Below are 27,099 nucleotides of genomic sequence, written 5' to 3'. Positions count from 1 at the left end.
ACCTCATCTTTAGCCAAATTGGCTTGGTTCTTCAATCTGTTTTTGGCACTCTCTCCATACCAACATTCTCGGGAAAAATGACCAGGCTTCTAACAGTTGTGACACTTCATTTTTCTCTTGTCAAACTTCCATTCTTTCTCCTTTTTGCCTTGCTTCTGGATGTCTTTTATGGATTTGGAGTTGTCATCTTTAGACTTCTCTTCTTGCTTCCTTTTATTAAAGAATCGTTTCTTTTCTTTGAGGTTTATACCTTTGCCTTTCTAAAAAGCTCTTGCTTGGAGAGCTTGCTCCAGATTATGCCTCTTCTCATGGATTATGTGTTCATGTGCCTCAAGTGAGTGTTGTAACACCTCCAATTCCATCTCCTTCGAGTCCTTTGTTTCTTCGATAGTCACAACTACATGATCAAATCTTTGTGGCAATGTTTTGAGAATTTTATTAACCACTTGCTGATCAGTGATTGTATCCTTGCAAGCCCTCAACGCGTTCACAATTTCTTGAGTCTTATCAAAATACTCAGAAATTGTCTTACTTTTGTCCATGCAAATACACTCAAACTGTCTTCTCAATGTTTGCCTCTTAACTTTCTTGTTCTTATCATCATCATCATACGTCTTCATCAAGATTTCCCAACACTCCTTTCTAGTTGTAGCTTTAGAAGTATTGTTAAAGATTTTCAGCCCAACCCACAAAAGGAATATGGCCTTGTTGTCAAGCTTCTAAAGGTTCTTGTAGTTCCTTTTCTCTTCATCTGTAGCTTTGGCTCCAAGCTCTTAAAACCCATTTATCACCACTTCAGCTACATCCTGAAAACTGAAGATTGCCACCACTTTGATCTTCCAATCATCAAAGTCCTTTCCGTCGAACACCTAGAGTGCACCCTGGACTATGCTTCCAATCCCAGCCATCTTGATTCTGAAACCCCTCAAAATTCTGCACAAATCTTGATACCTACACCCTTTCTTGGTATTCTTGAAGATTGTATTACCTTCATGGCTACGTAACTCACCATGACGTTCTTCCTTACTCGCTTTGAAAACAACATTTCTTCTACCACACAGGCGAACCTATGCTCTGGATACCAATTTAGTAGTGATAAGAAAAGGTGAAAGAGACTAAGAGAGACTTAAGATGGTAATAGCACACACCATTGTATTAACTACTGTACAGAGGTGATTATATTTATACACTAGAAACAAAAAGCTTTTTTATACTACAGAACGAACAATACTTTAACTAACATAAGCAATCACTAAAATAGTAAAGAATAGAAAGGTAAAGTTAGGTTTGACTTTTCAACATGTATGATTTTTGAAATTAGCCACTAAAACTTTTATTTCATTCTCTTATCACACACTACTATAAAAATATATGATGTAATTTATTTTTTAGAAATTAATAACCTATAATTACAAATTTTAATAAGTCTTTCAATATATTTTAAATATTTAAATAGTCACTAAAAATAATTTAAATTATTATATTTGCAGAAGTAATTAGAAGTTATAGTACTGTAAGTAAGATTTGAATATATTTGAATTAAGTGAGATTGTGAATGTAAAACCCTCTTTTTCTGTCCTAAAATTTAAAGAGGTCTAGCCCTATCTGTAGGGCTTAAGGACTGGCCCATAGGGTGTCCAAAGCCCCTAAGGCAGCCTAATCCCTCTCATTTCTACCATTCTTGAGAAAACAGTGCCTTACTCTCTCCCTTTCCCCATCAACAGAAGCTTTGCTAGGGTTTGGTTCCCTCTTGTTCGTGCTAGCTCAAAAGTTCACCTCGTCTCACGTAAGTTGGTCCTTGAACCATACTCCCTCCTTTCTAAGTTTGTTTTTGTGGTTTCTGTTAGGGTTCACCGTAGTAACCTTGTTATTCTCTCTGTGCCGCTGTTCGAGTTCGTAAACCTGCTCTTGGAGTTGTTGGGTTCATTGGCTTAAGGGTCATAGTCTGTTATTAGCCTATTTCCAAGTAAGGGAAGCTAGATCATTTTGTATATTCCGTGAGATCTACTTGTTGTACGTTTATTTCATGATTAAATAGACTGTGTGTGAAAATGAGTTACAGGAATACATGTTTGAACTGTTTGGAGCGTGTTTGGGTGACTGTTGCACGAGAGAACAGTGGTGAGCGCTAGTTTTCTCGCCCAAGCGAGCATGTCTCGCCTAGGCGAGATTAACAAAGGCTCGTTCATGCCATTTCATGCGAGTTGTTGCTCAGGCGACTAACCACGCTTTGAGCGAGCGAGTGTCTCGCTCAGGCGAGGGAAGTCTCGCCTAACCGAGAAGGAGATGAAGGCCACTATTCTTGATGTCGAGCTCTCGCCTAGGCGAAAGGAGCTCGCCTGAGCGAGAGTCCTTCTTGCCTGAGGAGGCCTTTCTGCCTGAGCGAGAAGTTGGGCGAGAATGCGACATGTTTGGTTGTTTCTTGGTTCTGAATTGTTGGCTCTATGTTTGTGTTGATCTTGCTTTTAAAGTATGAATTGGGTGATTATGTATGAATGAGATAATCTATAGTTTGTAATGGATGATTTCAATATGATTTGGGCATGTTACACGTATGGTTGGTTTCATGGATTGAATATGATGAGTTGGGTATGGATTTGATATGAGATATGGAAAGATTCATGGATAAGAAAGGATGACTCTTGACATGGTATTGGCATGAGGTACAATTCTATATTCGTAGTTTGGGAAGGATGAGTTATTATTGATTCAACATGGAATATGGATGAGGAATATGGATGAGTTATTATTGATTCTATATTCGTAGGTTGGCATGAGATTTAAATGCCTGATTAATATTATTTGGTTGTTTGAATATATGTGGTATGTGGTCAATACGTAAATCCATAAGTCTCTAGGTGAGACTTCCTGGTCGTGCTTCAGTGGTCGGGACGTAATTCTGACCCATGTTAGTGGGAGTTCATGGTGGTGCCCCATCTATATAATTTGGAAAGGATTCAAAGTAAGGTTGCATCCTGACACTCTAAGGAGTCAGTTAGTCTCACTTAGAGCGGACTGACTCTTGTGGTAAGAGTAGCAGGAGGCCTGAAACTCATTAAGGGCTAACCTTGTATGTGGGGGATTGAATCATTGTAACACTTGTAACACATAGCTCGGGGGTGAGCAGCTCGGGAGTGAGCAAGGTAATCCACCATGAGTGCAAACATCCACTGAATCCGACCAAATTATATGTATCCAAATGAGTCGTGTTGAGTCTTAGTGTATTGTGTGGAAGGTCATAACATGTTTGGACGATGTATGTATAGTTGACTGTGAAAGAGTATATGATTGCATGATAACACTATTTTTTTTTGCTCTAACTTACCCTTGCTTGTTTGATTGTTTTGTATGTTGTTCTTCTACTTTTGCGATGATCATCAATTTATTGATGGGAGCAGATGCGAGAGGTACTCGAGGTCAACAAGGAAGGGATGGTTCCGCTGCATAGTCTACCTGGGCTGCACTTCATGTTTCTTTGGGCTTTTCTTTAGGGTTATGGCCCATGTACTACTTTTCTCTTTAGTACTCTATTAACTATTGTGAAGTCCTTGGATTTTGTTTGTATCCGACATCGTGGTGTGCCTTGGTTTCTCCTAGCATCCTCTAGATATTGTCAGGAGTAGCGTTTATACTTCAGGACTTGTCACTAAATTCCATGTGTGGCATTTCATTTAAATTGAAGTTATTATTTAAATGGGGTGTTACAGTGAAAACACATTATAAGAAGATATTTAAATAATGACCAATTTTAGTGACAAAGAATAATTAGTCACTATATTTACCAATATAGATACCAATTTATAAACTAAAATTATTAACAACTAAAAATTGTTTCTATTATAAATAATTGGTCTCTAAATTAGTAACTAAAAGAGTTTATATTATCAATTGGTCTCTAAATTGCTTCCTAACATTAACTACCAAGGTTTTGGCTATCAAAGGAATTGGTCTCTAAACCACTAACCTAATAGAACTAAGTGGCCAAGTCTTTGCTCTCGTTCAAAGCTTGGAAAGAAGAAGTCCAAAAAAAATTTGTGAAACACAAAGTTCGACAATGGTGGAGTTGTGATAAGGAGGAGAGGACCAAGATAAAGAAGAAAAAGAGGGAAAAAGAAATAAGGACGAGAAGGAAGATGAAGAAGATGGCCCAATCGTGACATTTATCGATAGATTTTATCAATGATCATAATCTGTCAATAATTATCAACGAATATTTATCGATGAATTTGCGGTCATCAGTAATTATCGATAAATTTCATGATCTACTGGTAAGATTTATCAATGACCATTTTACTGATGAATTTTTGGCCATTAATTATCTATCGACAAACTCAAATTATTGTTGAATTTTTGCTATTACTAATAAATTTTATCCATCAATAATACACAATTTTCATGATATTTTATGAAAATGGTAGAAATGTAGAACACTTTGCTCCACTCAAACCGCATGAAATAAACAAGATAGTGTTTTATTACTTATGACCTATATCATAACTTAAGAATAGAAAATGGGAGAACCTTGCATTGCCTAACTTTAATAAATAAGTATGGAAAAATCATTACCTATAACCTAGCTAACAAGACAAAAAATCTTAAGAGGGAACACTTTCCACTTTGGAAGTTGGAATTGCACCAAAGCACCACCAGTGAGTAGCACTAAGGATATGAAATTATGAAAACCCTTTATGCACCACTAAGAATAAGCTAACGAGCACTACCAAGCTAAATATAAGAAAATAAAAACCACTTAAAATATGTCCGCTTAAGAAAGGAATTCCACAAATGAATTTAATCAAGTTATCTTACATGATACATGAGCTAGTAGGAAAAAATTATAAGTATTAGCCAAATACTTTTCTTAATCCTTTATTCAAACGAAACATTGAAAATTAGACTAATACTAAGAATAGTTTACACTACAAAAAAAAACTATCAAAAAATAACCATTTTTATGACTAAAAATATGTTTAGAAACCAATTTAGTAACCAATTTCTTAATTAGAGACTAATTCAGAGACAAATTATTTTGGTAGTTAATATTAGTAACCAATTTAGAGACCAATTTATAATAGAAACTGTTTTAGTTACCAATTTTGAGATCATTTATAATTTTTTGAAACTATTTTAATTACCAATAATTTTTAGTTAATAGATTGATATTTAAATTGGTCACTAGAGTGACTAATTATTTTTTTATCACTAAAATTGATCATTAAGGATTTTCTTTTAGTTTTAGTTTATTCCCACCCAACATAAAACAAAATTAATACATTTTTAATCCATTTTTAGGATTACATCATATTTGAAACTCCCCATCATTCAATCTTCTAATTGGACCCTCCCTTCTAAGATAATGCAATTGTAATTATCCGGTTGAATTACATCACTTAAATCACGAACCATATGTGTACTTTATTTATTTATTAACTTAAATGTCAAAACCAAAACCATTAGAAGATAGTATATTATGCTGAATTTTTAATATATTTAACACCGCGATTCTAGGTCATCAAAATTAAGGGAACATGAGCTTATAAAGATTTGGATAAAAACTGTTCAACAAATATTATATTAAATATATGTCATGTGTAATTATATTTTCGTCTAGATATATTTAGGCTTAAATACTCTTTTGGTCTTAGTTTTGGTCGACTTTTTTCACTTTGGTCCTACTTTTTAAATTGTTTTCAATTTGGTCCTACTTTTCGTTATATTTTTTCAATTAACTCCTTTCCGTTAACTCCGTCCAAATCATTAACGGATGTGAACAGTAACTGCCACGTGTCATTTTGTGATTTTTTTGATTTTTTTTTGATTTTTTTTTAATTTTTTTTTAATTTTTTTTAATTTTTTTTTTAATTTTTTTTAATTTTTTTTTAATTTTTTTTATTTAAAAAAATGTACACGTGTCAAGCTCATATTATGCCACGTGTCAGAATAAGATTTTTGTATTCAATTTGGTCCTATTATTCGTTATCTGTTTTCAATTTGGTCCTAGTTTTTTTTAAAAAATTTAACATTTTTTTTCCTCTCCAAATTGAGACAAAATTTAATTTGTATATATTAAAATGCATATTTTTGTTAAATATTTTAATTTAGAATTAAATTTAGTTTAAAATTAAAACGAAAAAAAGCAATAACACCATTAATTTAAAATTTTAAGAGGTTAAAAATATTTAATTTTAAACCAACTCTAATTTTAAATTAAAAATATTTAATAAAAATATGTATTTTAATAAGAATATTCGTATAACATTTATATACAAATTGTATTTTGTCTTTGGAGAGGAACAAAAATACTAAATTAAAAAAAAAATTTAAATTAATGGTGTTATTGCTTTTTTTCGTTTTAATTCTAAACTAAATTTAATTCTAAATTAAAATATTTAACAAAAATATGCATTTTAATATATACAAATTAAATTTTGTCTCAATTTGGAGAGGAAAAAAATGTTAAATTTTTTAAAAAAAACTAGGACCAAATTGAAAACAGATAACGAATAATAGAACCAAATTGAATACAAAAATCTAATTCTGACACGTGGCATAATATAAACTTGACACGTGTACATTTTTTTTAAATAAAAAAATTAAAAAAAAATTAAAAAAATTAAAAAAAATTTAAAAAAAAATTAAAAAAAATTAAAAAAAAATTAAAAAAAAATCAAAAAAATCACAAGATGACACGTGGCAGTTACTGTTCACATCCGTTAATGATTTGGATGGAGTTAACGGAAAGAAGTTGATTGAAAAAATATAACGAAAAATAGGACTAAATTGAAAACAATTTAAAAAGTAAGATCAAAGTGAAAAAAGTCGACCAAAACTAGGACCAAAAGACTATTTAAGCCATATATTTAAATGTCGTAACTAACATTCGAAGTCATGGATTTCACCAATGAGAATTTCTCCCATTCATTACTTTGAAGACTTAAACGTGTTAGTGACCGTTGATTGTTGTTACTAGCATTTAGAAAGAGTCAAGGCGGGATCCACCACCACCAACGATAATAATAATAATAATAATATTATTATTATGAAAAATAAAAATGCGTATTTTCTCGTGAAGAAGCGCCTCAGGAGCCTACTCAAACTTGGTCAGAATCACACATAACTCACTTGTGGTCACTCTATCCAAATCTAACAAAAACTTGTTGACTCTCTCTATAAAAACTACACGCTCACGCTACCCACACTTCACTCATTTACCTTCATAATGATGGGTTCAGAGAAGAAGAAGCTCCACCAAGACCAACCACAAACACCGCCAAAGCTCTCTCTGCTAACAATTTCGCGGGCGAGCATGCCGCCGGATTTGCCTACTCCACCGCCGCGGACGGCGGTGTCTGTTCCGTTCGACTGGGAGGAGGCGCCGGGGAGGCCTAGGCCCTGCCACAGCGGATCCAGGCCCAAGGGTAGTGATGACGTGGCTAGAACCTTGGAACTTCCTCCGAGGTTGGTTTTGTTGGAGGGCAAGGGTTCGTCGCCGACAACCGTGCTGGACGGGCCTTATGTTGGACGCGCCATGTCTTTTACGACGTCGTGTAGGCCTTCGAAGGACACGTGGAATGCGAATTTCGCGTCTAACAGGTGGAGCGCGTTGAAGAAGAACGAGGCAGAGGAGGGTAGTTTTGACTTATCAACTTCAACTGTGGAGGGAACGAGTAAGGTGAAGATCACAAGGGTTAGAAGAAAAGGAAGCTTTTCGACTCTCTCCCACCGAAGTTCACACATGTGGGTATGTAAGCTTCGTTTCTTGTCCATTTCTTTTCTAAAGGTTTATGCTAATTTGGGAAATGATTTTTAATTTTTAGAGTAGTGTGAACTTAAGGGAAATTTACGGTTAAAAGTATATCAAAATATATCTTCTTGCTGGAAAATAAATTTAAAATTAAATTTGATGAGAATTTTGATTTAATGGAATAACAAAAAAAGGTTAAAAAATGAAATCAACATGTTCTACAAAATGATAAGCATAGTTAATTTAAAGGGATAGCCGTGTTGACACGTTTTTAAAGTGAAATTAACTGATCTTACAAAATTTCTGAGTGAAACGAGAAGTCTTATAGATACAACCTAATTTTGATTATTTTTTTTCTTTTCATTTCAACTAAAATCTTGCAGGATTGACGAAATTTCAATGTAATTTAATTTGAATTGACATAGAATAGGATTGATACAATTTTAGTGCAATTTGATTTAGACTAAAATAGTAAATCGTGTATTTTTAATGATATTAAATACATAATATCAGTTCCTTCATTTATAAATCATACCTCTTTTAGTTTTACGAAAGCCTCCAGTGATTTTAAAAATTAAATTTTCTTCATTTTTTTAAATTAAAAAAATTGGTTTTCTCCCATTCAATTTCTTTGTTATTTTCGTCATACAAACAAATCACCATAAACTGCATCGAGTATGCTTTCAAATAGAAATAGAGTGACAAGAATTTTAATACAGGAAAGTGAACGGGAAAGGCACACTATTTAATATAAAAAGCAAACAAGAAATTAACATATTTTAATAGAAAATAATTTTTTAATAATTAAATTCTAACAATTTCTTTTATAATTTAAAATGATATTTTTAAGTAATTTTTCATTTTTTTATTCTTTTATTTTTTTTATTTTAAAATTATTTAAAAAATATCATCTTGTACCGTAAAAAAAATTGTCAAAATTTAGATATCAAAATATTATTATCCTATTTTAATTCTTTGAAATCTTTGTCCCTTTTCGTTTTCTTGGTACCAAAAGTTGCAGTTCAGAGTTAGCAACATTTTCCTTCCTTTCACCAAGAACAACCTACTCAAACAGCTTGACACTTGACTAGAAGGAACAGAACATTGATTTTTGCTGTTACATTTGGGTTTGGTTGTGATCTTAAAATCTTATTGTGAAGCAATTTGTTAGTGCAGGTAAGCATTTGTGAAACCTTTAAGCAAGTGGTACCCTGGAAGCGCAGGAAAGAAAAGCAGGGAAAATGGATGCCCAAATTTGACAGCGTTTGATCTTTGACCAATGCAACGTTAGATTCCTCTGTCATGGCCATTACCCTAGGGTGGGTAAAAATATGGAAGAGGGTATAACAATGTGGATAATGAATGAAGTTAGATTTTTAAAAATGTTATTGATACTAGACTCGTTGATATACTTCTTGTTCAAAGATAAAATTTATCTCTTTATCATGCGATGTAAAAGTTTGTTTTTTAGATAATCTAAAGTTAGAAACATGGAGATAATAGAGTGAATGATACTCAAAAGTTGAGGTATGACTTTTATTTTTGTTCAATTATGAAAGTATAAAAGAGAGGTTCTTTATATTAGAACTTGGTAGATATATCTTTAAGCAAATAATAATTAGTAAATATTTAGGAAAGGGTATTCTAAGTGTCACTTAGAAGAATAATAGTAAAAAATCGTTTATCATCAATGTACATGAATTTGTAATTTTGTAAGGTGTAACCAAAACAGAGTATTTCTTTTGACCACTTTAAAGAGTATTTGTTTTTGTTCACCACATTTTTATTTGGCTTAGTCTAACTTTTGTATAATTCCTTGATTATATACTCCTCCTTACATATATTTCTTGTTTGTGTTGTTCAAAATAGTAGTCTCTATGGTTTCACTCATTATTTATTGAGTTCTCATCAAACATCATTTGCATTTCCCACTTAATTACAAATTAAGATATTTTTTGAAAGAAATGCTTTTAATTCCAAGAATACTTATGTTTTCAACGAACAATATTTTTCACTATTATCACCTTCGTTTGGTGTTTAACCCAAAAAATATGTTTAAATTTTACTTTTATGTTCATTTAGAAAACCATGATTTTTTTTTTTTATACATGGAAATTGTGTGCCTGTTTTAACTCTAAGTCAAATGGAAAATCTTTATGATGCTTAGTTTGCATAAAAAAAATCTACAAATTATGTTTTATTTTCTTGAATGTATTGAATAAAATATGTACCTTAAATTTAATGAGATGTGCGTGTCTTGCAAATCCTATGTTATAATATTCTTGTTTAGTTAGTTGTTGGTTTGGGCAAGGGTTGAGACTTTTCTTTATTTGAACTCTAGTTTTGGGTATAATCGTGGAAGCCTTCTTAAACTCTGCATCTACGTTAAGGTTAATACTTACGCTAGTTAAATATATGCTTTTGTTTCTATAATATTAATATTTTTTTTTTCTTTTTCAATATTTTTATTTGTTTCATTTGTCCGGAGAAATTTAAAATTTTATTTTTATTCTCTATAAAGTGATGATGCAAGTGAATAAAAACTCTCCATATAAAATTACAGATGATATGACGACATGAAGACGTTATTAGAAACTAAACTTAAAAATTATATATTTATAAGGATTATATAAAAATATCATATTTATATAGGATTAATAAATAAAATATAGATATTCTAAAGACAAACTTAGTATTTAAACTCTATGACCATAATACGTGTCAAATCCTAATCTTTTTATTAATTTATTTCTTATTTACATGATAAACAAAACATAAATAAAGGGTTAATAATATTATTTTGATTATGTTCTTCAATATATTAAAGTTTATCTTGGTAACTTTACGGCGAATCTTCAGAAATACTTTATCGGTATTAAATTAGATTTGCAAAAATTTTGGACAGATAAATATATAAAATGTATTAAAATTTTTAAAAATAATTTTATTTATATATTATTTTATATATGTGAAGAAAAAAATTTGTATGTAATAGTATTAACAAGTTTTGTATCAATAAGAATTTGTTAAAATTATCAAATATTTATTGTTGGATTCAATGGAAAAGTGTTTATTAAATTTGGTTAAATTTGAGATCATCATCAAAACAAGACTTAATAACGATTTTTAAAATATGATGATAAATTTGTGTTGAGGTTGAAATTTATCTTGATCTTTGACACGAAATTGAAATTCATCTCTGTTTGAAATTTTGATATATTTTGATCCTCAAACTTTAGAAATGAATGAATACCTTTAACCCAATTACATTACATTTTTTGACATGTCAATTGTGTTTTATGCTAGCATTTCAGTTGTTTACACCGTTTAACAAGTTTTTGCTTCGATGTCAGCTTGGAGATGTGTTTAACACGTTAAAAAAGTTTAACGTAATTGGGTTTCTAGTTCAAGTTCCATTCCCAGACATCCACATTCCACCTTCCATACTCTTGTATAGTCCCTTGCTTAAAATCGGAATTAAAATATAATCTTGGATAGATCTCGTATAGAGGTTGTTAGGTTATCCATCTATCTTTCCATACGTCAATTGTCTTCCCCTTTCCTACTTTCCATTCTATGTTTCTTGCAAACTAGTTCCCACATTCTCCTTCACTAGTTACATTCATAATATCTAGCCACCTTAACGTTTCAAGTCTATTATTAGTCCTATGATTCCAAAATTTGTGTATTCATTTGGACTCTATAATGGTTTTCCACAATCCTTCCTTTTCTATTGCTATCCTCCACCTCCATTTTTCGAGTAACGCAATGTTAAAACTCTTGATATCTTTTATGTCCAAGCCACCATCCTCTTTTAGTTTACAAATATTTTTCCATTTTACCCAAGCTATCTTTTTGCCTTCACTACCCTACCTTCATAAAAACTCTCTGTATTTTCTTGACTTCCATTTCCACTTTTGCTGGCATTTTAAACAACAAAAAGTAAATTAAGGGTAAATTTGTTACAACAAATTTGAGCAAACATGTCCTTCTTGCAAACGAAAGATTTTTCCCTTTCCATCTTGCCAATCTCTTCCTTATCTTCTCTACCACCACTTTTCACATGCCATACCTTTTATGATTTCCACCATAATCATTCCCAAGTAAGTAAATGGTAGATTCACTATTTTGTATAGCAACACGCACAAATACTTCCCCTATAAATACAAATACTCCACACCCAACCTATTGTAGTCTTTTATTGCCTAAGAAACCCACATAGTACAACCACTCTCCAAAGATCAACACATCCAAATGTCTCGCATGGAGAACTTTGCCATCAACACCCAAGAAAACTATTCAAATTCCTACCTTGAAGTCTTGTTTTCAAATGGCAAAATCCTACAATCTCAAGATGGTATGTAATTCCAATGTGAAATTTCAGAACTCTTTCGCATACCATACAAATGCACATTCAACCTCTTGAACCATAAAGTGTGCTCAACTCTACAAATTCCAACCACCACATCCATCAACAAGTTGTACTTCTGAATACCCGTATTGAATGAACAAGGAGCCATTATCTATGATGCTCTTCAAATCTCAACAGATGATGACATTGCAGAAATGATTAATTGTAAGTCTCATTAGTCTCATTTACACATTAACACAATAATTGAATTGTTTGTTACCTTCACAAGGTCGCCTGTGGAAATACTTAGTCTTCTACACCCAACTCCCTCATCCTCTTCCAAAAACCCAAACCCTATCGCGCGTTCACCAACAAAGTTATATTATGGAGGATCTCTAGAACAGGTAGGCATCATAGATAGCCCATATGGTTATACTTCAGATCAGACGTTACTGTCATCATGTCAATCCCTCACAATTTCATCTTCAATGACCTTCTAAAAAAAATAACCCAAAGAATACATTATGGGTCCATTCTGTAGTAACCGAAATTGATTACCTTCGTCCTGTCAAGGTAGTTAATAACAAACTTATCCATGACACAGTTGAAATCAAATCAGATAATGATATTACACAAATGATCAACCGTTGGAAAACAGTTCAATGTATGGACTCATATGTGTATCGTCCCGACACTTGTCAATACGTTGAATTGTTTATCCAAACAAGATATATGTGACACCCCGACTACTATACTAAATAATTATTATTTGATAAAAAAATATGGAATCAATTTTTTTTTTCCATACGATTATCCTTGAGAGAACATTAATAATAACATAACTTCATATTCATATATGTAGTTTGCATCTATGTAATTGTTCATGAAATATTACAAAAATATATATTTGTTAAATATTAAGAGTCCTACATCAGAATAGAAGATTTTCTATATTTTTAACATCTCCTAAAGATATTAATAGAAATTATCCATGAGTCAATCTTCAGAAGATCCACCAATAATATCCCGAACAACTCTCACTGAGCAAGTTCCTCTTCTGCTCATGCAACAGGTACATATGAAAAACAAAATATGAAAGGAGTGAGGTCTTTATAAGCCTTAAATATCAATCTTAATAAACTCAACAAACAATGCAGACACCGGGGGCCTAGATTTGGACCTATAACCACCAAACTTGATCTTGTTTTACCAGACATATGGATCCATATTCCACTTCTGATGATCCAATCTGAACATCAAAAGTTGCTTTGGGAAGTGATTAGGTAGTTGAGTATTTCTCATAAAATATTGGTACAATCATAATTATTTCTTTCTCAAGAATATTAGCCATTCATCGGCTCACAAAAGAGATATATACTCACTACCTAACCTTGGCGATGCCGAGCAGGTATCGGATAGTCCCAAGTTTGGCCTATGAATATCCTAGTCCAGGGCGCTATTCTGAACTATCCAGATATTCACCTACTTGGTAAAACTTCCTTAGACCCCACCATGGTCCCTGCCTTTCATCCCGCAGTGTACCAAACTGTGACTTCCCAAATACAAACACTTTGACACTGGTTTAATCTCAACTTATTGAAACCAGACTTAACTCTTACTTAACTGACATACTCTTGGATATTTTCAAAGGTCATTAAATGTGATGACTATCAATTCATGTCATTGTATAAACTATACAAAGAATATAAAACAACGATAAAATGTATATACAATTTTCTTATATCCAAGCTCACTGAATAAAATAGTATATACTTTCACTTCACATTTATTTATTTTTAATTGTAAAAATAATGATAAAATAAGAATCAAAGCAAGAACTTTAAATAAATAATTAGATAAGGGTAAGAACGTTATAAATAAACAAAAATATAAATTAAACAAGACCAATACTAATTGGAGATTAAATAAAATAAATAAACAGGACCAGTGCATAACTGGAGATAAATTAAATTAAATTAAATAAATAAATAGGACCAATGCGTAACTGGAGATAAATAAAATAAACTAAATAAACAGGACCAGTGCGTAACTGGAGATAAATAAAATAAAATAAAATAAATAAACAGGACCAGTGCGTAACTGGAGATAAATAAAATAAAATAAATAAAATAAATAAACAGGATCAATACATATTTGGAGATTAAATAAGTAAACAAGATCCGTGTATAATTAGAGGTTAAATAAAATAAATATAAGAGGATAATAAATGAAAATAAGTTAAATGAAAGTAAAAAGAATAATATATGAGTCAAAATAAATAAAAGATTAATATAAAACCCATGAGCTTATCAAGATTAATATATAAGAGCTTAACCTCACTCCCCCTTACCTTATTGATTGAAGGGCACACTAATAATCTTTGAAGAAGACTAAGATATCTTTGAATCTTTGCTCTATACTTTCTTTCCCTCTCTTCTTTCTCTTCCTCTTTCTCTCTCTCTCTCCTTTCTTTCTCTTTCTCTTTTTCTTTCTCCTTTCTTTCTCTCTCTCCCTCCTTTCTTTCTTTCTTTCTTTCTTTCTTTCTCACTTTCTCACTTTCTCACTTTCTCACCTCACCGTAACTTCTCTCATTCCATATATATATAAAGCAAAGCATATGCATGTTTATCCAAATCATCATTATCCTCCTTTTTTTTTTCTTCTTATCTTTTCTTCTTATCTTCTTATCCTTTCTTATTCTTTTCTTTTTTCTTTTTCTTTTCTATATTATTTTTTTTCTCTTTTAAAAAATCCTTCATATATATATATATATATAATATTTGTTTTGTTTTATTCTTATTGTTATTTTCAATAAGTAAAATTACATCATGATAAAATATATTTTTAATGTTTAAAATGCATTTAGATAAAATATGAAACATTAGTAAAAATATAAGATTTTCTAAATGCTTTATTTAAAATAAATAATACAGTTTATTAAAAAAAAGATGTTACATTTCTCCCCTCCTTTTAGGAATTTCGTCCCCGAAATTCACGTGGTTGCAAAAAGATGGGGATACATCTCTCTCATACTACTTTCTAATTCCCAAGTTGCATCACCTTCATCTTGTTGATTCCACAATATCTTTACCAAAGGTATGTCCTTTTCTCGAAGTTGTTTAATCCTTCGATCTCCAATCCTTACAGGAAGCACATCATAAGTAAGGTTTTCTCGTATTTGTACTATATCAGGTTCTATCACATGAAAAGGGTCATGAATATATTTACGAAGTTGAGACACATGAAAAACATTATGAAGTTTTGAAAGGTTTGGAGGTAAAGCAATTTGGTATGCGACAGAACCAATTCTTTTAAGGATTTGATAAGGACCTATGAATTTGGGTGTAAGTTTCCTAGATTTGATAGCTCTACCAACCCCAGTTACAGGTGTAACTTTCAAGAAAACATGATCTCCTTCTTCAAACTCAAGGGGTTCCCTTCGTTTATCATAGTAACTTTTCTGCCTATCTTGAGAAGTTTTCATCTTTTCCCTGATCATTTTAATCTTCTCAGTTGCTTGTTGAATTACCTCTGGACCCAAAACTAAGGAATTTCCATTCTCATACCAACACAACGGGGTTCTACACCTTCTCCCATATAGAGCCTCATATGGAGCCATTCCTATGCTTGAGTGGAAACTGTTGTTATAAGTGAACTCTATAAGTGGTAGAAATTTCTCCCAACTTTCAGTTTGTTCTAAAACACAGGCTCTCAACAAGTCTTCTAAAGATTGGATAGTCCTTTCTGATTGTCCATCAGTTTGAGGGTGATAAGCTGAACTAAGCCTAACTTTTGTTCCCAAGGCTTTTTGTAAGCTATCCCAAAATCTAGATGTGAAACGAGGGTCTCTATCAGAAATTATACTAAAAGGTACTCCATGTAGTTTGATAATTTCTTTTATGTACAAATGAGCTAACTTTTCTAAGGAAAATCTAATGTTAATAGGTAGAAAGTGAGCAGATTTTGTTAATCTATCTACAATGACCCAAATTGCATCATGACCTGACACAGTCTTTGGTAAACCTGTCACAAAATCCATGGATATGCTTTCTCATTTCCATTCCGGTACATCTAAGGATTGTAGTTCCCCATAAGGCTTTCTATGTTCAACTTTTGTTTTCTGACACACTAGACAACGTGCAACAAACTCCACCACTTCTTTCTTCATCCCAGACCACCAAAACATTTTCTTTAAGTCTTAATACATCTTTGTAGTACCCGGATGAATACTTAAGCTACTCTTATGAGCTTCCTCCATTATCAACTTTCTCAACTCTTCTTTTGCAGGTATGCAAATTCTATCTCTAAACTTGATGATTCCATTTGAATCTTTGTGGAATTCAGATTCCTTTCCTTCAACTTTTGCTATCAATTTTTCTTGCAAAAATTGACCTCTTTCTTGAGCTCTCTTTATTTCTTCTAAGAATTCACTTGATATTTTTAACATTCCTAAGCATATGCTATTGGGTCTAAGTTTTACAGCTAAGTTCAAGTCTCTGAATGATTCTATCAAATCCAATTATTTCACCATCATCATGGATGCATGTATAGACTTTCGACTTAAAGCATCAGCAACAACATTTGCTTTCCCAGGGTGATATTGCAGCTCAAAGTCATAATCCTTAAGAAATTCCATCCATCTACGTTGTCTCATATTTAGTTCTTTCTGATCAAAAAGGTACTTCAAACTTTTATGGTCACTAAAAACTTCAAACCTTGCCCCATACAAGTAATGTCTCCATATTTTCAATGCAAACACCACTGCAGCTAATTCCAAATCATGTGTAGGATAATTAAGCTCATGTTGCTTGAGTTGTCGTGAAGCATAAGCTGCAACTTTTCTTTCTTGCATTAACACACATCCTAATCCTTGTCTGCATGCATCACAATATACCTCAAAATTTTTTGTAGGGTCAGGAAGGATTAAAACAGGTGCAGATGTTAATTTTTTCTTCAACTCTTGAAAACTAAACTCACATGCTTCATTCCATTTGAAAGGTTTTCCCTTACGTGTTAACTTAGTCAAAGGCAATGCTAATTTAGAAAATCTTTCAATGAATTTTCTATAGTAGCCTGCTAATCCTAAGAAACTTCGTATTTCTGTGATATTCTTTGGTTGTTCCCAAAGCAATACCGCTTGAACCTTTGAGGGGTCAACTGCAATGCCATTTTGTGATATCACATGACCCAAAAATTGAACTTCTCTCAACCAGAATTCACACTTTGACCATTTTCCATACAATTGTCTTTCTCTTAGAATTTGTAACACAATCCTCAAATGCCTCTCATGTTCTTCATGATTTTTGGAATAAATTAAAATGTCGTCAATGAAAACAACCACAAATTTATCCAAAAATTCATGAAAAATACGGTTCATATAATCCATAAAAATGGCAGGAGCATTGGTCACACCAAAAGGCATTACCAAGTACTCATAATGACCGTATCTTGTCCTAAAAGCTGTCTTTTGAATATCTTCTGCCTTGACTCGAATCTGATGATAACCAGATTTTAAGTCAATTTTGGAATATACCACAGCACCTCTCAATTGATCCATCAAATCATCAATCCTTGGTAGAGGGTATTTGTTCTTAATGGTGATTTTGTTAAGCTGACGATAATCCACACACAACCTCATAGTGCCATCCTTTTTCTTGACTAACAATACTGGCGCACCCCAGGGAGAAACACTAGGTCTGATGAATTGTTTATCCAACAATTCTTCTATTTGTTTTTCTAATTCTGCTAACTCTAGAGGTGACATCCTATAAGGGGCTATAGACACAGGTCTTGATCCTGGTACCAAGTCTATAGTGAATTCTATTTCTCTTTGTGGAGGTAACCCAGGAACATCTTCAAGGAAAACATCAAGATACTCACAAACAACAGGAAACTTATTAATGTCTGGAATTTCCTTGACTTTTAAAGAAGTTAAGATCATGTATACTTGAGATCCTTTTGGGATTTCATTGTGGTTGGTAGTACTCTCTTTTAATTCTTTTGAGTCAAAAACTTCACCTATGTGTGATTCAAAAATTAAAGTCTTATCGTGACAGTTTAGGAGAACATGGTTGGAAGATAACCAGTCCATTCCAAGAACAATATCCAAATGAGACAAGGGTAGACATATAAGATTTACAGAAAATTTTCTATTCCCTATAGAAATATTGCAATTTGTACATGCAAGTGAAGTCGTGACTGGAACATTGGTAGGAGTAGACACAGTTAAATCATATGGTAATAAAGAGATAGGTAACTTTAAATGTTTGACACACTCATGTGATATGAAAGAATGAGTAGCACCTGAATCATATAGTACATTAACGAGGTGACCATTTATGATGCATTTACCTTGGATTAGATCTTCAGATTGAACAGCTTCAGTACCATTCATCGTGAAGACTCTCCCGGTTGTCTTTGGTCTTCCAAGTTGATTCTTTCCTCTGTTGATGCTTCCTCTACTTCCTTGCTCCTTAATTAACTCTTTGCATTCATTACGATAATGACCCAACTTCCCACAATTGAAGCAAGTTATAGTCCTTATGGTGCAATTTCTTGACAGATGAGGTCCTCCACAGTGGAAACATTTGATAGGGTTGGTTATGCTTGAATTATTGGCAGGAGAGGAATGTCTTTGTCCTGAAGAATTCCATGAAGCATGAGATGGACGTTGGTAGGGTTTCTTATTATTAAAATCATTTCTTTTGTGCCTCAAAGGCCCTCCTTGCCTCCATTGAGTTTGCCTTGCCTTAGTATCATCCTCATAAATCCTACAACGGTTTACAAGATTGGGAAAGGAAGAAATCTCTAAATAACCAACTGCTTGTTTAATATCAGGTCTCAGTCCACTTTCAAACTTGGAACAACGGGAACGTTCATCAACTCTATCATGAAAGTAAGGACAAAACTTTGACAACTCGTCAAACTTTGCTGCATATTCTCCTACAGACATGATTCCTTGACGAAGATTAAGGAATTCAACTTCTTTCCTCCTCCGAAGATCCTCTGGAAAATATTTTTCCAGAAACTTTTGTTTGAAGGCTTCCCAAGTAATTTGTCTCCCTTCATCCTCCAATTGTTGTTTTGTAAATCTCCACCAGTTTTCAGCTTCTTCAACGAGCATAAATGTAGCAAATGTGACTCTATTTGCATCTGCACACGTCATTGCGATGAAAATTTTCTCAATTTCTGCTATCTATGACTGAGCACCTTCAGGATTAAATCCCCCTTTAAATTTTTGTGGATTATTCCTGCGAAAGGTTTCTAATCCTTGATTTTCCATGGGTTCAACATTTTGTTTTTGGCTCATATTTTCCAGGACAATTGTCATTCTTTCCAACAACTCATTGGTAATGTTTGGTCCATTATCCATCTTTTCCTGAAAGAATGAACAATTTCCTTAGTTTTCTTTAGATTTTTTTTTTTAAACTATTGTTAAAACTTATCCTTACTACAAGTATTAATTGTTGTTATTACTTACTTTTATTAGTCTACTTATCTTGCATTTCTCTTTTACAAGAAAAATGTAAGAACAAACAACTTGCACCTCTACTTACTAGTAGAGACTACAAACATGGAAGACACCATACCCAAGGTCTTGACAGAAAGAACTGCTCTGATACCACTAAATGTGACACCCCGACTACTATACTAAATAATTATTATTTGATAAAAAAATATGGAATCAATTTTTTTTTTCCATACGATTATCCTTGAGAGAACATTAATAATAACATAACTTCATATTTATATATGTAGTTTGCATCTATGTAATTGTTCATGAAATATTACAAAAATATATATTTGTTAAATATTAAGAGTCCTACATCAGAATAGAAGATTTTCTATATTTTTAACATCTCCTAAAGATATTAATAGAAATTATCCATGAGTCAATCTTCAGAAGATCCACCAATAATATCCCGAACAACTCTCACTGAGCAAGTTCCTCTTCTGCTCATGCAACAGGTACATATGAAAAACAAAATATGAAAGGAGTGAGGTCTTTATAAGCCTTAAATATCAATCTTAATAAACTCAACAAACAATGCAGACACCGGGGGCCTAGATTTGGACCTATAACCACCAAACTTGATCTTGTTTTACCAGACATATGGATCCATATTCCACTTCTGATGATCCAATCTGAACATCAAAAGTTGCTTTGGGAAGTGATTAGGTAGTTGAGTATTTCTCATAAAATATTGGTACAATCATAATTATTTCTTTCTCAAGAATATTAGCCATTCATCGGCTCACAAAAGAGATATATACTCACTACCTAACCTTGGCGATGCCGAGCAGGTATCGGATAGTCCCAAGTTTGGCCTATGAATATCCTAGTCCAGGGCGCTATTCTGAACTATCCAGATATTCACCTACTTGGTAAAACTTTCTTAGACCCCACCATGGTCCTTGCCTTTCATCCCGCAGTGTACCAAACTGTGACTTCCCAAATACAAACACTTTGACACTGGTTTAATCTCAACTTATTGAAACCAGACTTAACTCTTACTTAACTGACATACTCTTGGATATTTTCAAAGGTCATTAAATGTGATGACTATCAATTCATGTCATTGTATAAACTATACAAAGAATATAAAACAACGATAAAATGTACATACAATTTTCTTATATCCAAGCTCACTGAATAAAATAGTATATACTTTTACTTCACATTTATTTATTTTTAATTGTAAAAATAATGATAAAATAAGAATCAAAGCAAGAACTTTAAATAAATAATTAGATAAGGGTAAGAACGTTATAAATAAACAAAAATATAAATTAAACAGGACCAATACTAATTGGAGATTAAATAAAATAAATAAACAGGATCAGTGCATAACTGGAGATAAATTAAATTAAATTAAATAAATAAATAGGATCAGTGCGTAACTGGAGATAAATAAAATAAACTAAATAAACAGGACCAGTGCGTAACTGGAGATAAATAAAATGAAATAAAATAAATAAACAGGACCAGTGCGTAACTGGAGATAAATAAAATAAAATAAATAAAATAAATAAACAGGATCAATACATATTTGGAGATTAAATAAGTAAACAAGATCCGTGTATAATTAGAGGTTAAATAAAATAAATATAAGAGGATAATAAATGAAAATAAGTTAAATGAAAGTAAAAAGAATAATATATGAGTCAAAATAAATAAAAGATTAATATAAAACCCATGAGCTTATCAAGATTAATATATAAGAGCTTAACCTCACTCCCCCTTACCTTATTGATTGAAGGGCACACTAATAATCTTTGAAGAAGACTAAGATATCTTTGAATCTTTGCTCTATACTTTCTTTCCCTCTCTTCTTTCTCTTCCTCTTTCTCTCTCTCTCTCTCCTTTCTTTCTCTTTCTCTTTTTCTTTCTCCTTTCTTTCTCTCTCTCCCTCCTTTCTTTCTTTCTTTCTTTCTTTCTCACTTTCTCACTTTCTCACTTTCTCACCTCACCGTAACTTCTCTCATTCCATATATATATAAAGCAAAGCATGTGCATGTTTATCCAAATCATCATTATCCTCCTTTTTTCTTCTTCTTATCTTCTTATCCTTTCTTATTCTTTTCTTTTTTCTTTTTCTTTTCTATATTATTTTTTTTTCTCTTTTAAAAAATCCTTCATATATATATATATATATATATATATATATATAATATTTGTTTTGTTTTATTCTTATTGTTATTTTCAATAAGTAAAATTACATCATGATAAAATATATTTTTAATGTTTAAAATGCATTTAGATAAAATATGAAACATTAGTAAAAATATAAGATTTTCTAATTGCTTTATTTAAAATAAATAATACAGTTTATTAAAAAAAAGATGTTACAATATACACGTCCATCAAGAGTCTATTAAATAAGGAAACATCTGAATCCTTGATTAAATGCATATCCAAAAGGGGTACAAGATTTAATTATCCATTTTGGTTCTAATGAATTTTATTTTTTTATTAATTATGTCAATTAGGTTATGTGTACTGAATTTCATTCAATAATTATATTTCCTTATACATTGTAAATTTCATTACTACATATTTCGTAATTCAAAAATATATTGCAAAATATATAAACTACAAACAAACAAATTAATACAAGTGGGGAGAATGTAAAATCCTAGAAATTGGCATTTTGGAATTGATAGTGGTTTAAAAATAGTGAGACTCGATTATTTAATGTTAAAAGGTTTTAGTATAAATAGTTTTGTTATAAATGAGTTTCATTATTTTAAAAACACATAATCTCTCTAGAAACTACTTTTCTAGAGTTCTCTGACTTCTCTCTAGAAGTTCTCACCTTCTGTTCATCTATTTGAAGATCGGAGACCGCTAGGGTGGTCCTCTTGACGAGCTCTTCCTTTTTATCCGATCAGTCTCTTCATACATGTTACAAAGGTGATGCTTGGACTAGGGCTTTTGGTTTCGTTTGGGGTCATAACCTCTTGGTGTTAGAATTATGGTGGATGAGCCATTGTTGGGTGCTAGAGGGAGTTGGAGTTGAGATGGTGGTTTTGCTACAATTGTGGCCAAGTGAAGATTGCTCGGGTCTTTGGTATGTCTCGTGGTGATTAAAGGATTCAGATTCAAAGTCAATTTGAATTGTCCTTTTACAAGGTTGGGACATAATCTCAAAGGTGAATTGGTTGTCTTCCAATCTCATTACTATGGGGTTGTGTATGGGTCAGGGTAGCGCAGTGGTATAGTGGTGGGTTATTCATATCAATGGTTGGAGGTGCAAGAGAAGAGTTATCTTGCTCATGACCTGGTGGTTGATACAGTAGTGATTTCTCAAGAATAACAAAAGGTGTATTTCTTATGAGGATTGGTTAACAATGTTCAATGATCACCAATAGCTAGAAGTGTGGTGTTGCACAAAAGAAGTTGGACAGGAGAAGTAGGAGATGAATTGGGTTATGGTTTCAAATTGAAGTGTCAACGTAGAAGTGAGAAAACGATAGTAAAAGCTTAAATGATAAAAAAAAAGGGGTTCAAGTCCTTGGTTTGATGAGGTAAGAGCAAGAATTGGTAGAGAAGTATGAGAATCTAAGCTGGGAAGTGAAGTTGTTAGGAGATTGCATCAGTGTAGTCATCTAACTAAAACTAGTGGCTTTGTCAAAATGGTTGGGAAAAAAGGCAAATTGGACAATCCTAGTTTGAGATGTATCACAAAGCTACTAGGTATTGATCAAACTAGAAATTTCAAGTCAAGAAAAGATGTGGTTCTACGGGTATGATGCATGAATGTTACAGGTTAGAATATTAAGAGGTGTTGATTGAATGTTAGAATTTGGTGTTGTCATTACAACAGTTGAAGGGTTCAGTCTAGAAGTGGGATAACATTATTATGGACTATGTTACCTACTGGTCAAAGTCATTAAAAGAAGGTATAATTACTCGTATAGTACCCAGTTTGGGACTAGGGTGTCAAATAGGTACCCGGTTTAAAAAAAGTATCAATTGCATCCCAACTTTTGAAAAAGTGCTTCAATTAGGTTTCTTTCAGATAGAGTTGACTAACGCCGTTAGTCAACATGCCACGTGTCAGTCTGTAGTTTTTTTTTAATTTTTTTTTAAAATTTTTGAAAATAAAAATAAAAATGCCACGTGTCAAGTCCTTGGGTATGACACGTGGCATTGTTAGTGTCACGTGGCATTGTTAGTGCCACGTGTTAGTATCACTATTAGATGCCATTGTGTTGATTTCGATTTAGTCCCCATATATGTTTTTTTGTTTCAATTTAGTACTTAAGTATGTGTATCTGATTCAATTTTGTCCCAATTTTTTTTAATAATTAAAATCTATTTTTTTATAAAATTAAAAGTAATTAAGTATAAAAATTTAACAAAAATTAAGTATTTGATGTTTATATTAAAATTTAGTGGTAAAAGTCATTTTATTAAGTCATTTTTAATAATAAAAAAAAATAGTATAACATTCAAACCAATAGAAATTTTGGTTTAAAATTAGTAAGAGACAATATTGTTCTATTTTAAAAAAAAAATTAACAAAACATGAGTACTTAACAAAAAAGTAATATGTTAAAAAGTCGTTTTTAATAAAAAAATATTAGTATAACATTTATGTAAATAATAAATTTGGTCTGAAATTGAGAGGAACAATATAAATATTAGTACTTAATTTTGTAAAAATATTTATACATAATTATTTTTAATCTTACAAAAAATGGATTACAAAAATATTTTAATTATTAAAAAAAATTGGGACACAATTGAATCAGATACACATACTTAGGTACTAAATTAAAACAAAAAGACATATATGGGGACTAAATCGAAATCAACACAATGACATCTGATAGTGACACTAACACGTGGCACTAACAATGCCACGTGTCACACACAAGGACTTGACACGTGACATTTTTATTTTTATTTTCAAAAGAAATTTAAAAAATTTTAAAAAATTTTAAAAAAATCAAAAAATATCAAAAAAAATAAAAAAAACCACAGACTAACATGTGGCACGTTGACTAACGGCGTTAGTCAACTCTGTCTGAAAGGGACCTAATTGAAGTACTTTTTCAAAAGTTGGGATGCAATTGACACTTTCTTTAAACCGGGTACCTATTTGACACCCTAGCCCCAAACTGAGTACTATACGACTAATTATACCTTAAAAGAAGCATGATGTCGTGAAGATTATGGTGGATAGGATGACAAAGAGTGCTCACTTCTTATTGGTATGTCAGAAGTCGTGTGTGGTCAAGCCAATTGAGTGGTCCTTAAAGGAGGGAATCAGATGGTGTGAGGTGGTAACTAATATGTTTTAGATTGAGACTAAGGCTATCTTCATATTTTGGTAAAAACCTACAAGAGGCAGTGAAGGGCATATGGAAGGTGAGTCGGCATATCAGATAAAAATCGGTTGGTTGGACCTAAAGGATCCTTCAAGCTTTGGGTTTGAAGTTGAGAAGTTTCTCTAAGAGCAATGACTACACAAATCTACACTATTGAGCACCATATCGAATAACATAGAGGCAAGGTTTCTAGTTAGTTAATGTGTTGAGGTCAATAAGTCAGATAAGTCTAGGTGGTTGTGGTAAGACAATATGAGGAGACCATAATTTTCCTTCTACCTAATGAGCGAATTTTTGAGGATGAAAACTTTTCTAGTTGGGGAGAATGTAAAACCCTAGAAATTGACATTTTAGAATTGATAGTGGTTTAAAAATAGTGAGACTCGATTATTTAATATTAAAAGGTTTTAGTATAAATAGTTTTGTTATAAACGAGTTTCATTATTTTAAAAACACACCATCTCTCTAGAAACCACTTTTCTAGAGTTCTCTGACTTCTCTCTAGAAGTTCTCACCTTCTGTTCATCTGTTTGAAGATCGGAGACCGCTAGGGTGATCCTCTTGGCGAGCTCTTCCTTTCTATCCGATCAATTTTTTCAAACATGTAAGTTGAACTTCTGCTCGTTTTCTTGTGGGTCTTCTCTATTCTGGCTTGCATGTGACCATGCTTTGGTTGCATGTGACGTTTTAATCATCAATATGAGTCTTTGTTGGTCAGTGATCATAACGGTAGGTCCTAATCGTTCTTGTGTTGTTCCTAGGTATAGATAGAGTGTCCTGTGGAGCAAAAGGTGTTTTGGTGTCCTTGAGTCTATTGAGCTGTTTGGGCCGATTGAGCCGCTTTTTCAAGTAAGGGAAGCTTGTATTATCTTGCTTTGCAGTGTTTTTCTAAATTAATAATTGCATGTTGATGAATTTGATCTATGATGAGTATGGTTTTTTTGCTTGTATGATTTGATATATACTTTTCGTAGCTAAATCCACAGGTTGTGGAAATATCCACTAGTTACTTGTGGAATTCACTGTTTGAATTATACTTCTCGTAGTTGAATCCACAAGCTGTGGAAATGTCCACTGGTTACTTGTGGAATACGTTGGTGTGAATTCTTCATCCTAAAGCCAAATCCACGGGTTGTGGGAAAATCCCTAGGTTACTTGTGGAACCTTCTATTTGTTTCTTCACCTTTAACATAAATTGTCATCTCCCCTCTATCATGTGTGACATTTATGTTTTCCTTTGTGTTTATGAAGTTTTACTAGTTGTTCTTGAACATTTATGTTATAGAGTGCTTATTACATGAAATTATGAAATATGATATGTGAATATGATGAATGAGTTGTATATAATTGGTGGGTATGTTTTATAAGTGATGAGGTTATAAGTATGAAAGAGAATCAGTGAAATGAGACGGTTAAAGTTGGACTGCATCTTTGTTTTTGAAGTGTTGGATTATGAGGAAATGTGATGATGGTAAGAGAGTGAAAGTGGATGTTAATGGAATGGAATGAGAAAGTTGATTTGAATTGTTTGTTGCATAAGGGTTGTGTTTCTAAGGAAGAAGTGTAGTTCTCACTAGTAGGTTGTTATGCATTGGCTAGGGATATGTGTTGGTCAGAAGCTATCCTATACTCTACTAGCCTTACAAACTCATATAGAGTATCATGGCCTAGGTGGTGAGAGTTGAAGGAGGTTCTTATGGCGGGATTAAGGGTGAGACCACTAATCTGGCGATGCCATAAGTAATTTACCATGTCCAGAAGAAATTGATTCATGTTGGTTAGGCCAAGTGGAGCAGGGCCTTTGTCGCAATCCACTTTTCGTTAGGCCAAGTGGAGCCAGGGCCTTTGCCACAATCCACTTTTATGACAGGTGCACAACTTCTATCTTAGTTAATGCATAAATCTGGATAATTGAGTCTAGAGAGTATGCAATTATATGTTTTGTATTTCCTTTTATGAATGCTTGAAATACGCTATTTTATAATGTAACAAGTTTATCTATTATATGATTATTTCTTTTATAAACTAGCTTACCCTTGCGCTCTATGTCTTTTGTTGTTTGTCTTTCTTTTGCATGATCACCTATTCGGTGGGAGCAATGAGGTTACAGGTTTAGAGGCACCTTTGGAGAATGAGAAACCATTTGTTAGGTTAGTGGAAGGTTTAT

General features: G+C 32.4%; 2 protein-coding genes across 2 annotated transcripts; one reads left to right on the top strand and one right to left on the bottom strand.

Moving 5' to 3' along the window:
- Nucleotides 1-260: 260 nt before the first annotated feature.
- Nucleotides 261-620, bottom strand: LOC146884214 (uncharacterized). Its single transcript, XM_085665902.1, has one exon. It carries the CDS (start codon nt 618-620, stop codon nt 261-263), a length of 360 nt encoding a protein of 119 aa, XP_085522028.1.
- A 6,463-nt stretch (nt 621-7,083) lies between these two features.
- LOC114193655 (uncharacterized protein At4g00950-like) lies at nt 7,084-9,265 on the top strand. The gene is made up of 2 exons (XM_028083538.2): nt 7,084-7,741; nt 8,921-9,265. Exons 1-2 carry the CDS (start codon nt 7,220-7,222, stop codon nt 9,011-9,013), a joined length of 615 nt encoding a protein of 204 aa, XP_027939339.1. The 5' UTR covers nt 7,084-7,219; the 3' UTR covers nt 9,014-9,265.
- The last annotated feature ends 17,834 nt before the right edge of the window (nt 9,266-27,099 follow it).

The sequence above is a fragment of the Vigna unguiculata genome, chromosome 8 (assembly GCF_037176805.1).
Source record: "Vigna unguiculata cultivar grain cowpea cultivar isolate G323 ecotype 2 chromosome 8, ASM3717680v1, whole genome shotgun sequence".
NCBI classification, from domain to species: Eukaryota; Viridiplantae; Streptophyta; class Magnoliopsida; order Fabales; family Fabaceae; genus Vigna; species Vigna unguiculata.
Note: the sequence above shows the minus strand (reverse complement) of the source record. Positions and strands in the feature narration are given on the sequence as shown.

What these genes read in the sequence shown, in the direction of transcription:
- LOC146884214 (XM_085665902.1), bottom strand. Translation starts at nt 620, where the DNA reads ATGAAGACGTATGATGATGATGATAAGAACAAGAAAGTTAAGAGGCAA.
- LOC114193655 (XM_028083538.2), top strand. Translation starts at nt 7,220, where the DNA reads ATGATGGGTTCAGAGAAGAAGAAGCTCCACCAAGACCAACCACAAACA. An exon ending in ACCGAAGTTCACACATGTGG is followed by an intron (nt 7,742 to 8,920) that starts GTATGTAAGCTT and finishes TTGTTAGTGCAG; the next exon opens with GTAAGCATTTGTGAAACCTT.